The 13,756-nt window shown below is 47.0% G+C and overlaps 1 protein-coding gene across 2 annotated transcripts in view; it reads left to right on the forward strand.

Annotated features, from left to right (window-relative positions):
• The window catches only part of ARHGAP35 (Rho GTPase activating protein 35), a 105,146-nt gene that overhangs the window by 29,433 nt on the left and 61,957 nt on the right, over positions 1 to 13,756 (forward strand). For both annotated transcript variants that reach the window (XM_090056065.1, XM_090056066.1), the window contains one exon: positions 3,722 to 7,623. In XM_090056065.1, the coding sequence (XP_089912191.1) occupies positions 3,928 to 7,623 (3,696 nt within the window). In that variant the 5' untranslated portion in view covers positions 3,722 to 3,927. The remainder of the gene's footprint in view (positions 1 to 3,721; positions 7,624 to 13,756) is intronic.

Genomic DNA, 13,756 nt, shown 5'->3' on the forward strand with positions numbered 1-13,756 from the left:
CAAGCTTGCTGTATTAGTCATGGTGGGAGGATTGAAATAAGATCATGGTCTGTGGTCTTCGACCTCCAGATGTGCCCTGTATTTTGTTGCGCGCTATAACAGCCAGAAAGCAGACCACGGGCCATTCTCGGTGTGTACAGTCTTAAATGTGAGCTGTGTCCCGAAAATCCATGGGTGGAGCATAAAAGCAGAGAAGAGCAGTGCAGACAGAGGGGAAAGCCTGGTCGTAAGGGTGTTGTGTAGGACGGCAGCTCTGGCATTTCGTGTTGGCTGGGTGGGACCCACAGCTCTGAGCCTCATAAACTGCTTGCTGTCTTGGGAGCTGGGTGTTTTGGAGAGGTGTTGGTCTGCAGCTCCGGTGACTTTTAACACCTCATCCCCTTTACACCCCTTCAAAGCTAGGGAGAGAAACCATTTGTCCAGAGATGCCCGTGCTAAAACCTTGGAAATGCTCTCTGGTGAGCCGGATCCACTTACTGATTGGCCTTCCCTTGTGAGCTAGTGGCCCAGATTTAAAACCCCAAGTTGTACCAGTTTAACTTGGGGTGTGTTTTGAAACTGGTGCAAAACTCCTGGGTGGCTCTTCTCCGATTCCTGCTTGGTTTATATCCCCAAGCTCTTCAGTGCACGCTTAAGGCAGTTCTAAGCAGGGTGTTCACCCAGGGCTTGTAAAGTAAATCTGAGTAAAAATGCACTTTTGGGCTCCAGCATGTAGACAGAGCACAGGATCTTTGTGCATGCCTGAAGCTTAAACCCACCTGTGCCCTATATGAGGTTCTCAGATATTAATTGGGAAAAGGTCAGAAGATCCATGAGTATTGAGAGAGTAGGAGCAGTTGCTGAGCTGGGAGAGATCCTCTTTGCATGCAAATACTTATTAAGAGATGAAAGGAAGCTTGCTTTCCCTCCAGGAAATAACATGTAAGCAGAATTGTTTCTAAACCGTTGATTTTTTTCCCCTGAGCTTCCCAGGAGGTCTCCCAAGTTCTTTCAACATAAGGTTAAGTAGAGCGGTTCAGAGGAATAAACATTTGCAGCAGTGGCAAAAGTTGAAGAGAACAGATCACGTGAAAAGTCAGTGTTGCCATTGCCCTTCCACTTAAGAAGTGATGCATGGTAATAACAAATATCAACACCTCCATGTCGCAACCGCATGAATCCTTCCTGGAGCTCGCTGTGCACAGGACAGGGGGAAGCTCTGGCTTCTGACTCCCAGGATCCTACAGCTCCTAATACGATTGCTGCCTCCTATGCCCGTTTAGGCTTTCCGGTCATTTACTCTGGTGACTCAGCTGATTTTGAAACCTTTCAGAGTAGCTGAATGTGCTGAAGACCAAGTGTTGTAGAATCACAGAAAATTCAGGCCGGAGGGGACCTTGGGAGGTGACATCAGTCCAACCCCCTGCTCGGAGATTTTGGGAAACCAAAAAAGGGCTGCAGTTCCCACCTTAGAGGCTCACAGCCATGCCCCCCAGGCTTGAAATCATACCCTCATGGTTCCCAGTGGATCTCTCAAGCCTCTGGACCACAGGGCCTGGTTGAGACTGGACACACAATACCACTTTCAGGTTTACAGCTTTTTGTTTCCTATGCACTTTGGTCCAACTGAGGAACACATAAAAGTGCATTATCAGACACTGAAGCAGAGAACACGCTGTACATTTAAAGTCCAGCTTCACTGGGAACAAACACCAAAGCCCTGGGACAGCAGCAGCATCGTCTGTGCACGAGTGAACTTGGATTTTTCTGCAGTTTTAAAACCTTACCAAATACTGTCCCTTTCATAATAAAAAAGCATGTGCATGCACATACACACACACCTGCCATTTAAATGGCTGCACATGTGCATGCGTGCACATACACACCACATGCACCCCTTTGCTATTTAAATGGCCATTTTGCAGACCAGCATTTGGGATCATTTCATCATCATTTTCATGCTTTTAACCCATAAATCTCATCCGTGTGCAGAAATGCTGTTCCTTTTTAGGGGTTTAGCTCTTCTCTCCGACTGCTGTAGTCCTGTCGGAGTGAGTCCCCCCACCCCTTGCGAGCAAAGGGAGTAATCCTCCACACGTTAAGCTGATTCCATACTTGTTGTTAACCACTAAGTAAAAAGGAGACTAAGTTGTGCATGTTACTTTTTGAGAAGGATGAGGGAAGAGGAGGGGAGTTTCCTCCTCTCACCGCAGCTGGTCCCCTTGCTTTTCCCCTTTGATGCTTCCTATCAGTCTGACTTGTTTTTCCTGCTTAGCACTTGCTCCCAGCCTCGCTGGAGTGCATTGCTTCCTCCCCTGGCCTCCACCCCGGGCAGCGTACGACTCTCTCTGAGTGTGTAACCAGTTAGTGACATGGCTGAGTTGCGGTTTGTGCCCGCATGTCTGCTGTAATGATGGCTGGGTTGTCTCTCGTGGTTAGCACGTGGTTAGTAACGGAGGCAGCTGAGGGTTTCACCTCTGCCAAGTGACTTGGCTAGCATGTCTTTTGTCATTCAAGCTTGAACTGTGGGTGAAATCCCCAGTTGTGCCTCCACAGGCAGTGCGGAGGACCCTCCTTCCAGCGTGGTGCGATAGAATGGGCCAGGGCTGGCAGGAAGGCAGCACAAACCAGGCAACAGGTCAGGGACCCTAGTTGCATCAGCAGCCGTGAAGCTGTCAGCTCGGTGCCTGCTATTTAATAATAGTCTTTCAGTAAAAAAAAGTAGGGGCCCAGTTCTGGGCTTCTATGAAAAGTAGATCCCACCCCTGTTCTTATGCTGCTTTTGGGCTATTTTGGGCTGCCGCTGATTCTACAGCGCAGTCCTGAGATAACCGTTCATAGAAATCATAGACCCACTCTCAATCTCCATAGGTCACTTAGTCCAGCTTCCTCAGGATCATCCCTGTCCAAACTATCCTATGCAAATCCTTAACCTAACCTCTTATAGAACTACTGTCAGCCCTGACACAGCACAAGACATAATGTCCTGACTTGCCACACAGGTAAAGCAAGGGCAGCCAGTATCCTGCTTCTGTCAAATGTCATTAATAATACACCCAAGCGATCCCAGGCTGAGGGCCACATCCCCTGCTAGAGAGGAAGGCACAAATCACAGACTTACTTGGGGATGTCATGGGATAAACTATTAGCACTTTGTATCATGGGAACTTTTTTAGTGTTTATCCCAGGGCAGCGGACATGAGTGCCTGAACAATCGCACTATCCTGGGGTAAAATGGCTTATCCCAGGACAAACGCAATGTCTGTTTGTAGCCTTTGTGCCCATCTGATCCGTGCTCTGAAGCAAGGTGAGAACTGCCTAGACAGTCCCAGAATCTCTGCTATGAACACAGCTGGAAAAGCGGAAAGCTTACGATCTGGGCTCCACCTGGAACATAACTTGTAGTGACCGAAAGGGACCCACTTCTCACTTGTTAGCTGCAACGTGGGCCAATTGCCTGTCACAGCCATCTCCTCCAGTCTTAGTACTTCCTACTGTTAGTTGTGAGCAGCAGTGCTCAGCGAGGGGGCTCCTGGGAGATGGTAAACGAGTGTGAATGTCGGGATCGTAAAACTGAGATGCCACATTGATAAACCATTTTGAGGAGTAATTTACATCTCGTTGGCATTTGTGTTCTAGCGTGAAGTATTAAATTATATTGACAAGTTCCGTCTTGAACTCAGTTAGACTTGTCCTGTAATGCTAGAGCTGTAATACTGGTTGTTCTTTTTTCTTTTCCTAGGGGGGAATTCAGCCTGTCCAATTACGAGGATCAGCGCGAGCTGAGCTGCTGCTGGTACATACGTTATGGGAACAACAGACTGGATTGCCCTTGCCATCTGCCTGGATTGATAACTCACCCCTCTTCCAATAAGCTCTGAAAGTCACATGAGTTACTGAAAACACTAACCTCTCGGCAGCAGTTGACTGTGGCAGGATGTGTGGACGATGATGATGGCAAGAAAGCAAGATGTTCGTATTCCCACCTACAACATTAGTGTGGTGGGATTGTCCGGGACGGAGAAGGAGAAGGGGCAGTGTGGCATCGGGAAGTCCTGCCTCTGCAATCGCTTTGTCCGGCCTAGCGCAGATGACTTCCATTTGGACCACACTTCCGTTCTCAGCACCAGTGACTTTGGAGGAAGGGTCGTTAATAATGATCACTTCCTTTACTGGGGCGAAGTGGTTCGTTCCCTGGAGGACTGCGTGGAATGTAAAACGCATATTGTGGAACAGACTGAATTTATCGATGACCAGACTTTTCAGCCGCATCGAAGCACGGCCCTGCAGCCCTATATCAAAAGGGCAGCTGCAACCAAACTTGCGTCAGCTGAAAAGCTCATGTATTTTTGCACTGATCAGCTTGGACTGGAACAGGACTTTGAACAGAAACAAATGCCGGACGGAAAGCTGCTCATCGACGGGTTTCTCCTCTGCATTGACGTTAGTAGGGGCATGAACAGGAATTTTGATGATCAGCTGAAGTTTGTTTCCAATCTTTACAATCAACTTGCAAAAACAAAAAAGCCCATTGTGGTGGTCCTGACAAAGTGTGACGAAGGTGTGGAGCGGTACATTCGAGATGCACATACTTTTGCCTTAAGCAAAAAGAACCTCCAGGTTGTGGAGACCTCCGCAAGGTCCAATGTGAACGTCGACTTGGCTTTCAGCACTTTAGTGCAGCTAATTGACAAAAGCCGGGGGAAGACTAAAATTATCCCCTACTTTGAAGCCTTGAAACAACAGAGCCAGCAGATAGCTACTGCAAAAGATAAGTATGAGTGGCTGGTTAGCCGCATTGTCAAAAATCACAGTGAAACATGGTTGAATGTCAGCCGAAAGATGCAGTCCTCTCAAGAGTATTTGGACTATGTCTATCTGGAAGGAACCCAGAAAGCCAAGAAGCTGTTTCTCCAACACATTTATCGTCTCAAAAATGAGCACATCGAACGCAGACGGAAGAAGTATCTTGCTACTCTTCCTCAGGCATTCGATGCCCTCATCCCCGACCTGGATGAAATCAATCACCTGAGCTGCATAAAAGTAGAGAAACTACTGGAGACAAAGCCAGACTTCTTGAAGTGGTTTGTTGTCCTGGAAGAGACACCCTGGGATGCGACCAGCCATATAGACAACATGGAAAATGAGCGCATTCCTTTCGACCTGATGGAGACTCTGCCCGCGGAACAGGTTTACGAAGCCCACTTGGAAAAGCTGAGAAATGAGAGGAAAAAAACCGAAATGAAAAGACTTTTCAAAGATAACCTGGAGACTTCCCCTTTCATAACACCTGGAAAACCATGGGAAGAGGCTCGGAGTTTCATCATGAATGAGGATTTTTACATGTGGCTGGAGGAATCTGTCTATATGGACATCTACAGCAAACACCAAAAACAAATCATAGAGAAGGCAAAAGAGGAGTTACAGGAACTACTTCTAGAGTATTCGGAGTTGTTTTATGAGCTAGAGCTCGATGCCAAGCCCAGCAAGGAGAAAATGGGTGTCATTCAAGATGTGTTGTGTGAAGAGCAAAGATTTAAAGCACTACAGAAGCTGCAAGCGGAGAGAGATGCCCTTATTCTGAAGCACATTCATTTTGTATATCACCCAACAAAGGAAACGTGTCCTAGCTGCCCTGTGTGTATAGACTCAAAAATTGAACACTTGATTAGTTCCAGGTTTATCAGACCATCCGAGCGCAATCAGAAGAACTTTCTGTCGGATTCCAACATAGATAGGATCAACCTGGTTATACTCGGCAAAGACGGCCTAGCACGCGAGTTGGCAAATGAGATTCGAGCTCTTTGCACGAACGATGACAAGTACGTGATAGATGGCAAAATGTATGAACTTTCCCTGAGGCCAATCGAAGGTAATGTCCGACTGCCCGTTAATTCTTTCCAGACACCAACGTTTCAGCCTCATGGTTGTCTCTGCCTTTACAATTCAAAGGAATCTCTCTCTTACGTTGTGGAAAGCATTGAAAAAAGTCGAGAGTCAACCCTTGGCCGAAGGGACAACCACTTGGTTCATCTTCCTCTGACACTAATACTAGTCAACAAGCGAGGGGACACCAGTGGAGAAACACTACATAGCTTAATACAGCAAGGGCAGCAGATCGCTAGCAAGCTACAGTGCGTCTTTCTTGACCCTGCTTCCGCTGGCATTGGGTACGGGCGTAACATTAATGAAAAGCAAATCAGTCAAGTTTTGAAAGGGTTGCTAGACTCGAAGCGGAACTTGAACCTTGTAAGTTCCACATCTAGCATCAAAGATCTGGCAGACGTAGACCTTCGCATTGTTATGTGTCTGATGTGTGGAGATCCTTTTAATGTGGATGACATCCTCCTGCCTGTCCTCCAGTCCCCGACCTGCAGACCCTCTCAATGTGGAAGCAGCAGTTCCGTTCTTCTCGAGCTACCAATAGGACCGCACAAAAGGCGCATCGAACTCTCCATCCTTTCGTACCATTCCTCATTCAGCATTAGGAAAAGCCGTTTAGTCCATGGGTACATTGTATTTTACTCGGCCAGACGCAAGGCGTCCTTGGCTATGTTACGTGCCTTTCTTTGTGAAGTGCAGGATATTATCCCCATCCAGATCGTGGCGCTCACAGATGGCTCGATAGACATCCTTGACAACGATTTGAGTAGAGAACAGTTGACGGAGGGAGAAGATATCGCGCAGGAGATAGATGGAAAGTTTACAACGATACCTTGCAGCCAGCCTCAGCATAAGCTTGAGATCTTTCACTCATTTTTTAAAGACGTGGTGGAGAAAAAAAACATAATCGAAGCCACTCACATGTACGACAATGCTGCTGAAGCATGCAGCACGACAGAAGAAGTGTTCAATTCGCCCCGGGCTGGCTCTCCCCTCTGCAATTCCAATCTCCAGGATTCGGAAGAAGATATCGAGCCCCCATCCTACAGCCCATTCAGAGAAGACACATCTATGCCCACCTTGTCCAAAGATCATTCTAAACTTTCCATGGAGCTGGAGGGGAACGATGGTCTGTCTTTCATTTCTGTTATGAACACTTTTGACAGCAAGCTGAACAACAAAGTACCTCCTCCGGTGAAACCAAAGCCCCCTGTCCACTTCGACATTACAAAGGGGGATCTGTCTTATTTGGAACAAGGGCATCGAGATGGACAGAGAAAGTCTGTTTCTTCTAGTACCTGGTTGCCCCCAGATGGTTTTGATCCTTCTGATTATGCCGAACCTATGGATGCTGTGGTCAAGCCAAGGAACGAGGAGGAGAATATATACTCCGTGCCTCACGACAGCACCCAAGGCAAAATAATCACCATTCGTAACATTAACAAAGCCCAGTCCAACGGCAGTGGGAATGGTTCAGACAGTGAAATGGACACGAGCTCTCTGGAGCGGGGGCGAAAAGTGTCCATCGTTAGTAAGCCCGTATTGTATCGGACGAGGTGCACACGGCTTGGGAGGTTTGCCAGCTACAGAACCAGCTTCAGTGTTGGTAGCGATGATGAACTGGGGCCTATTAGGAAGAAAGAGGAAGACCAGACGTCCCAAGGATATAAGGGGGATAATGCTGTTATTCCGTATGAGACTGCTGACGGCGAAGACCCGAGGAGGAGGAACATTCTGCGCAGTTTAAGAAGGCCAGCCAAGGTAAGCCTCGTCTGTGTCCTGCGCTTGTAGGAAGTGCAGGGCGCGTGTTAAAACCATCGTCTTTTTTTTTTTCTCAACAGAGAAAAGGGCAACACTTTTGAAGCACAAAGGAGGTTGTAAACTTTGTGCCTTGACTTGTATTTCTCTTCGGTTCTGCAGTGTCCAGATAAGAGCAGCAGAGTATGGCCTAGAACAATCTTTCTCCATCATTTGTATTTCTATGCTTATAAAGTTGCTTTTTCCTACATGCATTTCTAATTTAGGAATCGTTGACCTGTACTCCAGTCAGGGAGAAAGAAGGGAAGTGACAGCAGATAGTTCACTGCTAACAAACATTCATTTCATAGACATCACAGAGCAGCAGGGCTGGAAGGGCCCTCTGTAGGTCCTCTAGGCCAACCCCCCACCCAAGGCAGGATCATCCCTATCCAAACCATTCTATATAAATCCATTGTCCAGTCTCTTAATAGAATGGGGTAGAAATACCGTGAATAAGGGAGATTTCTCTGAAGAAGCACTGCTTTTTTTCAGCCTTGATAAACATTTATTTTTCTGAATGTTCTTGTCACTTGCCTTAAGTTGAATAATTTAGTAATTTGATATGGAGGCAAGGGATGGTTCGGTAAAACTGATACTGCTTCAAAGGGAGCTTAAAATGGTTTGTTACCCCAGCAGCGGTGGTTCCCTGAGCTTCCTAACCCCCGAGTCCTGCCCCCTGTGTCCCTTCTTCTCTTTCAGTGCATAGAAGATGGCGTGATCCCTTGTGGTCAAGAGGACATCTTGACCACGGCAGATGAAACAAGCTCAGGGCACGTCGTGCCCTTCCTTCATCTTTTTTTGCTGTTTGTGATTTGCTTTTTAACATCGTTTTGTAGTGTGAAGCTTCCCAATTTTCCTCCCAGCCATCCTCTCTTTCCCTAGAACGGGGACTGGTGTGCACTGTTCTGTGAGAAGCTCTGCTAACCCTGTTCCAGTCTAGCTTCGTGGTGGTCTTATTGCTTGAAATCCCCGTAGGGAAATGCCAGAGAGTGCAGAATCAGTGATGAAAGATGAAGGCTTTGCCTCAAATCCTTCGTTCAAGAGAGAATAAATGGCTGGCAGAGATGGATTTTATATTGTATTGAAAGGGGATGGGAGGAAGGGGGGACTATGGTGGCTATAGAAAAGAATCCAGAATAAAAAGGGAGTAGTGAGAAGCACCATGACAATTGCGGCCAAGGGGTTCGACTGAAATTTTTATTCTTCTCATACTCAAATCAGAGCCTTGCTTTGTCTTTGTCTCAGTATTGAAATGTTCCTATTTGTGGGAGTAATGCAATGACAGAGTCGGTGCCCATGATATTTCAAGGCTGTTTCACCCAAAGGTAGCATTAAACAGAGTTTTATTGGTATATCTTCTTAAAAAGGGAGAAGCTGATAGTTTCCTGTGGAGCTTAATCCAAAACTGCTGGGTTAGACGTGTGCCCATTTTGCACGGAGAGCCTTTAGTCTGAGGACAGGACATCTAGCCTCTCTGGGTCTCCTCTGCCATCATCTTCATGTGCTGGGCTGTGTCTACATGTTCATTTAAGCATGCCTAAATTTAATGTGCACTAGCTTAATACGCATTAAACGGGTTTAGACAGGTGTCTACATGTGCAGGCATTAAAACGCATTGTGTGTGGACTGACTTGGGACTAACTTTAGTTCCAAGTCAGTCCACACACAGTGTTAATGCACTTTAAGGTATCTGCATGTTAGTTAATGCCCTTTAGCTTTTCACCATTTTAATGTGCATTAAGGGTGTCCATGTGTAGATGCATGCCCTTAAAATGCATTAACTTAGGTTAATGCTCATTAAAGTGTCCTGTGTAGACGTGCCCTGCGTGTCTCCAGGTCGAGTTGTGCTGTTCTCCCATGTCTGGGCACGTCAGCTGTTCTCATCCAGCTGCTCCAATGGGATTTAGGTCCCCGTGGTTCCTCCCCTTAGAGGTTTGACCACTGATCAGTTAGTCTCTCACAACCAAAGCTAGTCGGACTAGATGATCTCTTCAGGTCCCTTCCGACCCTAGAAACTATGAAAGTATCATCTCTCGCTATAGAAGCAAAACATTTAGGGATAATGATGTGAATGTAGGATGGTGTTTTAAAAGCCTTGCTCAAGGGCATTACTGTCCCCTGATGGTCCAGGCAGGTCTGGATTCTTCAGACGCTTCCAGTAGGACCCTGTGGGTCTGCCCGGTGTCCCCCACCTGGCTGAGCTCTTCTTTGGAACCTGGTCCTGCATCACCCTGGTTTGCAGGCACACATCTTCAGAGTGACTAGTCCTCACCTGTTCATAGCCACCCTCAAATAGCTGCAGAGAGGTGGTTTCTCTCTAGCCCCTCCCCCTCCCAGTCTCCTGTGCTAAACCAAGCAAAACCTCAATAACCAGGCCAGCAGAGGTCATTCCTGACTCGGGGCTGCTCAGTCCTCTTTTATCACAAAGTTTGCTGTTAGTTCGCAAAGGAACCTCTGAGCAGGCTGGAGGGGGAAGAGAGGAAGAGAGCAAAGGAGAGTCAAGAATCTAGAGACAGTTTTGAATCAAGCCCAGGGTTGGGTAAGTAAAGATGTCTCCACACTTCAAAAAAGATCTGGAAGAGCTGGAGAAGGCCCAAAGGAGGGCAGCAAGGGTGGTGGGTGCTATGGAGGCGCTTCCCTAGGTGCAGGGCCTAACAAGGCCAGGCCTCCTCAGTTTAGAAGGAGAGACGCTTGAGCAGGACTTGACTAGGGTTTACCAAATATGAAATGGCAACAAGAAGGTCAGTAGGGATTTAGTATTGACTGTGTCCGCACATGGGAGCGAGGGGTCACAACATGACACTGGCAGTAAGTGTAAAACAAACATCAGGATGTTCTTTTTCATCCAGCGTGGGATGAAAGGGGGAGTTCATGTCCACCCAATGGGGAAGCGGAGAGTTTAGCCAGATTCACAAAGGGACTGGAGACTCTCTTGCAGGAAAGGGGCATTGGGAGCTCTTGAGCAGGGAGTGAGGGGCATGGCCTCTGAATCAAGACTTCCTGGCCCTTCAATGCTGGAGGCTGCAAGTGGGAGAGGAACAGGAAAAACCCTGCTCAGACCCAGTCACTCTCCTTTCCAGTCTCTGCCCCTGTGTAACATGGGAGACTGGACAGGAGGCACCTCGGGTCTGACCCAGTAAACGGCCATTCTTGTGTTTTTATGTGTTTTAATGGCCTTTTAGGGGGGGAAGAGAGGGCATGGAGTCTAATGTGTGCTTCTTTCAGGTAGGGGATGGACTAGGTGACCTCTGGAGGTCCCTTCCAGCCCGACTTCTCTGCAGTTCTGGGATTCACTGCTCCAGAAACTAGCCCAACATCTCCAAAGCACGAGACAGGAAGTTCTTCCTTTTTTTGCGCCGAGGACGTTCATATTCCCTCTTGCCCAGCACCTGCCCCTGTTGAGACTGAGATCTCCCAGTGATTTCTGCAAAAGCAGTTTGGCAGGAGCCATCAATCCCTCGTTTCCACCACCTGTTATCCTTTTGGCGGTTCCCGTTCCCCTTCCCAAACAGCCGGAGGCGGGGGCAGGAGATCGGAGGGCTCAGGTAGTGAATGAAACCCCGCGCTGCCTGAGAACAATAGCTTTGGCTTTGTTGTGCTGTAGGCCCCGAGTAAATGAACAGGGTGTGGGGAGACGGAGCAGCTGAAACTTTGAAGTCCTCCTCATCTAGCAGCAGCAGATCTCACCGAAGCAGCCTGGCTGCTGCTTGCTTGACTGAAACCCAAATCCTCGAGTGAGACCAAGGCTGTAAAACTGCCAAATTCCTTTGCTGAGTGAGACAGTAAATGCCAGGAGTCCTGGCATGTTGGAGTGCCTGGGTTTTTTGCAATAGCTCTATGACGAAATATTAACACCGGCATCTCGAAACCCTGGATTCAAAAGGGAAGTAGGGTGGGAACTGTCAGACACGCCAGCTTGATCTATGTGATCTTGCTTGCGGTGATATCAGTCATCATCAGCATCCAGAGCTTAATTGCTTGATCCACGTGGATACAGTTTGTCCAGCCCCTTTTCCCCTTTGGTGCCTGTGGCCATCCTGGCAGTAATGGCAGGGTGAACTTTTTATATAGATAACCTGTTTAGCAAGAATTGGTCTAAGGCCAAACATTCATTTAGCCTCTCTCTGAAAGGCAGTGTGGATTAGCTGGTTCACTTCTGACCCAAGACTTGCAAACTGGGAATGGTTGAGGTGAATCGTGCCATAAATAACCTATTGCGTTGGGATTTTTGCTCTGCTGCTAGATTTCCACCCTCCGGTTATGATACGGGCATTAAATGCAACTTCAGTGCAAACACTAGGGCTACAAATTGTACTTAAAGCAGTGCGTGAACTGCTTTGTTTTGAAAAGCACCTCTCCAAATATGAAGTCTTTTGAGGGCAGAATATATATATTTTTTAAGAGTTAAGTAAATCAAAAAAAATTTTTTGACCTGCATTTAGATAAAGATTGCATCCATTAAAAATGAACATCTGTCCATCTGTTTTGTTTTTAATGATCCTAGTGAATAAGAGACTTTTACCTTCCTGTGTGGTTAAAAATTGCCTCTGAAGACACAAGCTGCATCTAAAGAAATGCAGCATGAATCGAGCTTCATGAATGATCACTCTATCTGTTCTGATCCTGGCGATGAGATCTCCTTTAGTGACATCAGAAGTTCCTGGCCCTTTTGCCTCCCTTCCTGTGCAGCTGCTTTTCATTCGACACTTCTGTTGTGTGCAAACCTTAGTGGGATGAGGGCCTCTGGGCTGGTGACAAGAATCCTTATCAGCCGGGTACCTACCCAGCTCTCCCGATTTCCGTGGTTACATACTCAGTTAAGTGTCAGTGGTTGAAAGCTCTGTGTAGCACTTCTTCCTCCACTCCACTGAGCCGCAGAAAGGCACATGGGGGGACTTGGTTGAATGCCTCTCTCATTAGGGGCTAAGTTTTGCTGTTCATCCCCACAGCATGGCCCCCTGAAGCAGTGAGGAGCTTGTACATGGGGAAAAGTGACCTGTCCTCTTTAGCTGCTTTATTTTGATCCAGGGTGGTAAAGATTGGGGTTTGTGCTGCAATTAGAAACCTTGTGCAGTAGCGTTCCCTTTGGACTTCCTACTTAGTGCTTGGATCATGTCTTTGCAAGCAAGAAACTGCAGTTAGGTTAATAATATGTATTGGTAATAAAAGGTGAGTAAGTGTCATGAGGGAGTGGGTATCCAAAAATAAAGCATTGCAGATGAAAGGAATTGAGAATTTCAGTCGTACAAGAAATGAAACGTGCTAAGGTAAGAAACCGGATCATGAAGGCACCAAAAACACCTTCACTTGACTCTTTTGTGGTGGTAGGACAGGGAAGAAAGAACAATAATGACCCCCTCTGTCCTGAAAGACAGTATGATCTCATCTGGGCTCATATAAATCAAGCCATTATTGCATAGGAGGGCAGCGGTAAGGTTGTTCACGTGCATTAATTATGCACTTCCTCCCATTTCATTTGAAGAAGACTTTGTCTAAGAGAGTCAAGTTGCAGTGGCTTCATCTTCTAGCAACAACATAAACTTGGTGATGATGAAACCCATAAAACTAAATTGCTGCTTCTAACGATGTGTAAATCACACCACTTGTAGCTGCTCTTCCTTCAGCCTGCTGCTGAAAAGATGTTTCTCCATTTATGAGAAATGTCGTTTAATGATTAGAAGAGCAGGATAATACGGGCCAGAGACTTTGGTGTATGCCTGGTAACACTGCTGGTGTCACGCTTGCAGTAAGCTGTCCTTTTTAGATCCAATTTCCACATCGCATAAAAAACCGCTGTAGAAAGCAGAGGACTGCTTTTCAGGGGTTGGGGATATCTTGGAAGACCACTCACTGGCAATGAAAATTTCCCAGATCTGAGCCTGCTCAGATGCTGGGGACATTGACGTGGATGCAGCGATCAGAGATTTAATCAGTCTTTGAGTGACTATCCTCTGTCTTCCCAGAAAATGAAAAATAAGTCTGGTCTAACTCTGGCATTGGGCCATAAATCATAGGCATTTCTACAGTGTAGCATCCAAGTGCCTATAAATAAGTGCTGGACTCTATCACTTGAAGGTATGCGGGCGGAGGGGGT

Source organism: Crocodylus siamensis, chromosome 6 (genome assembly GCF_052110815.1).
Source record: "Crocodylus siamensis isolate JL-2025a chromosome 6, ASM5211081v1, whole genome shotgun sequence".
NCBI lineage: Eukaryota > Metazoa > Chordata > Crocodylia > Crocodylidae > Crocodylus > Crocodylus siamensis.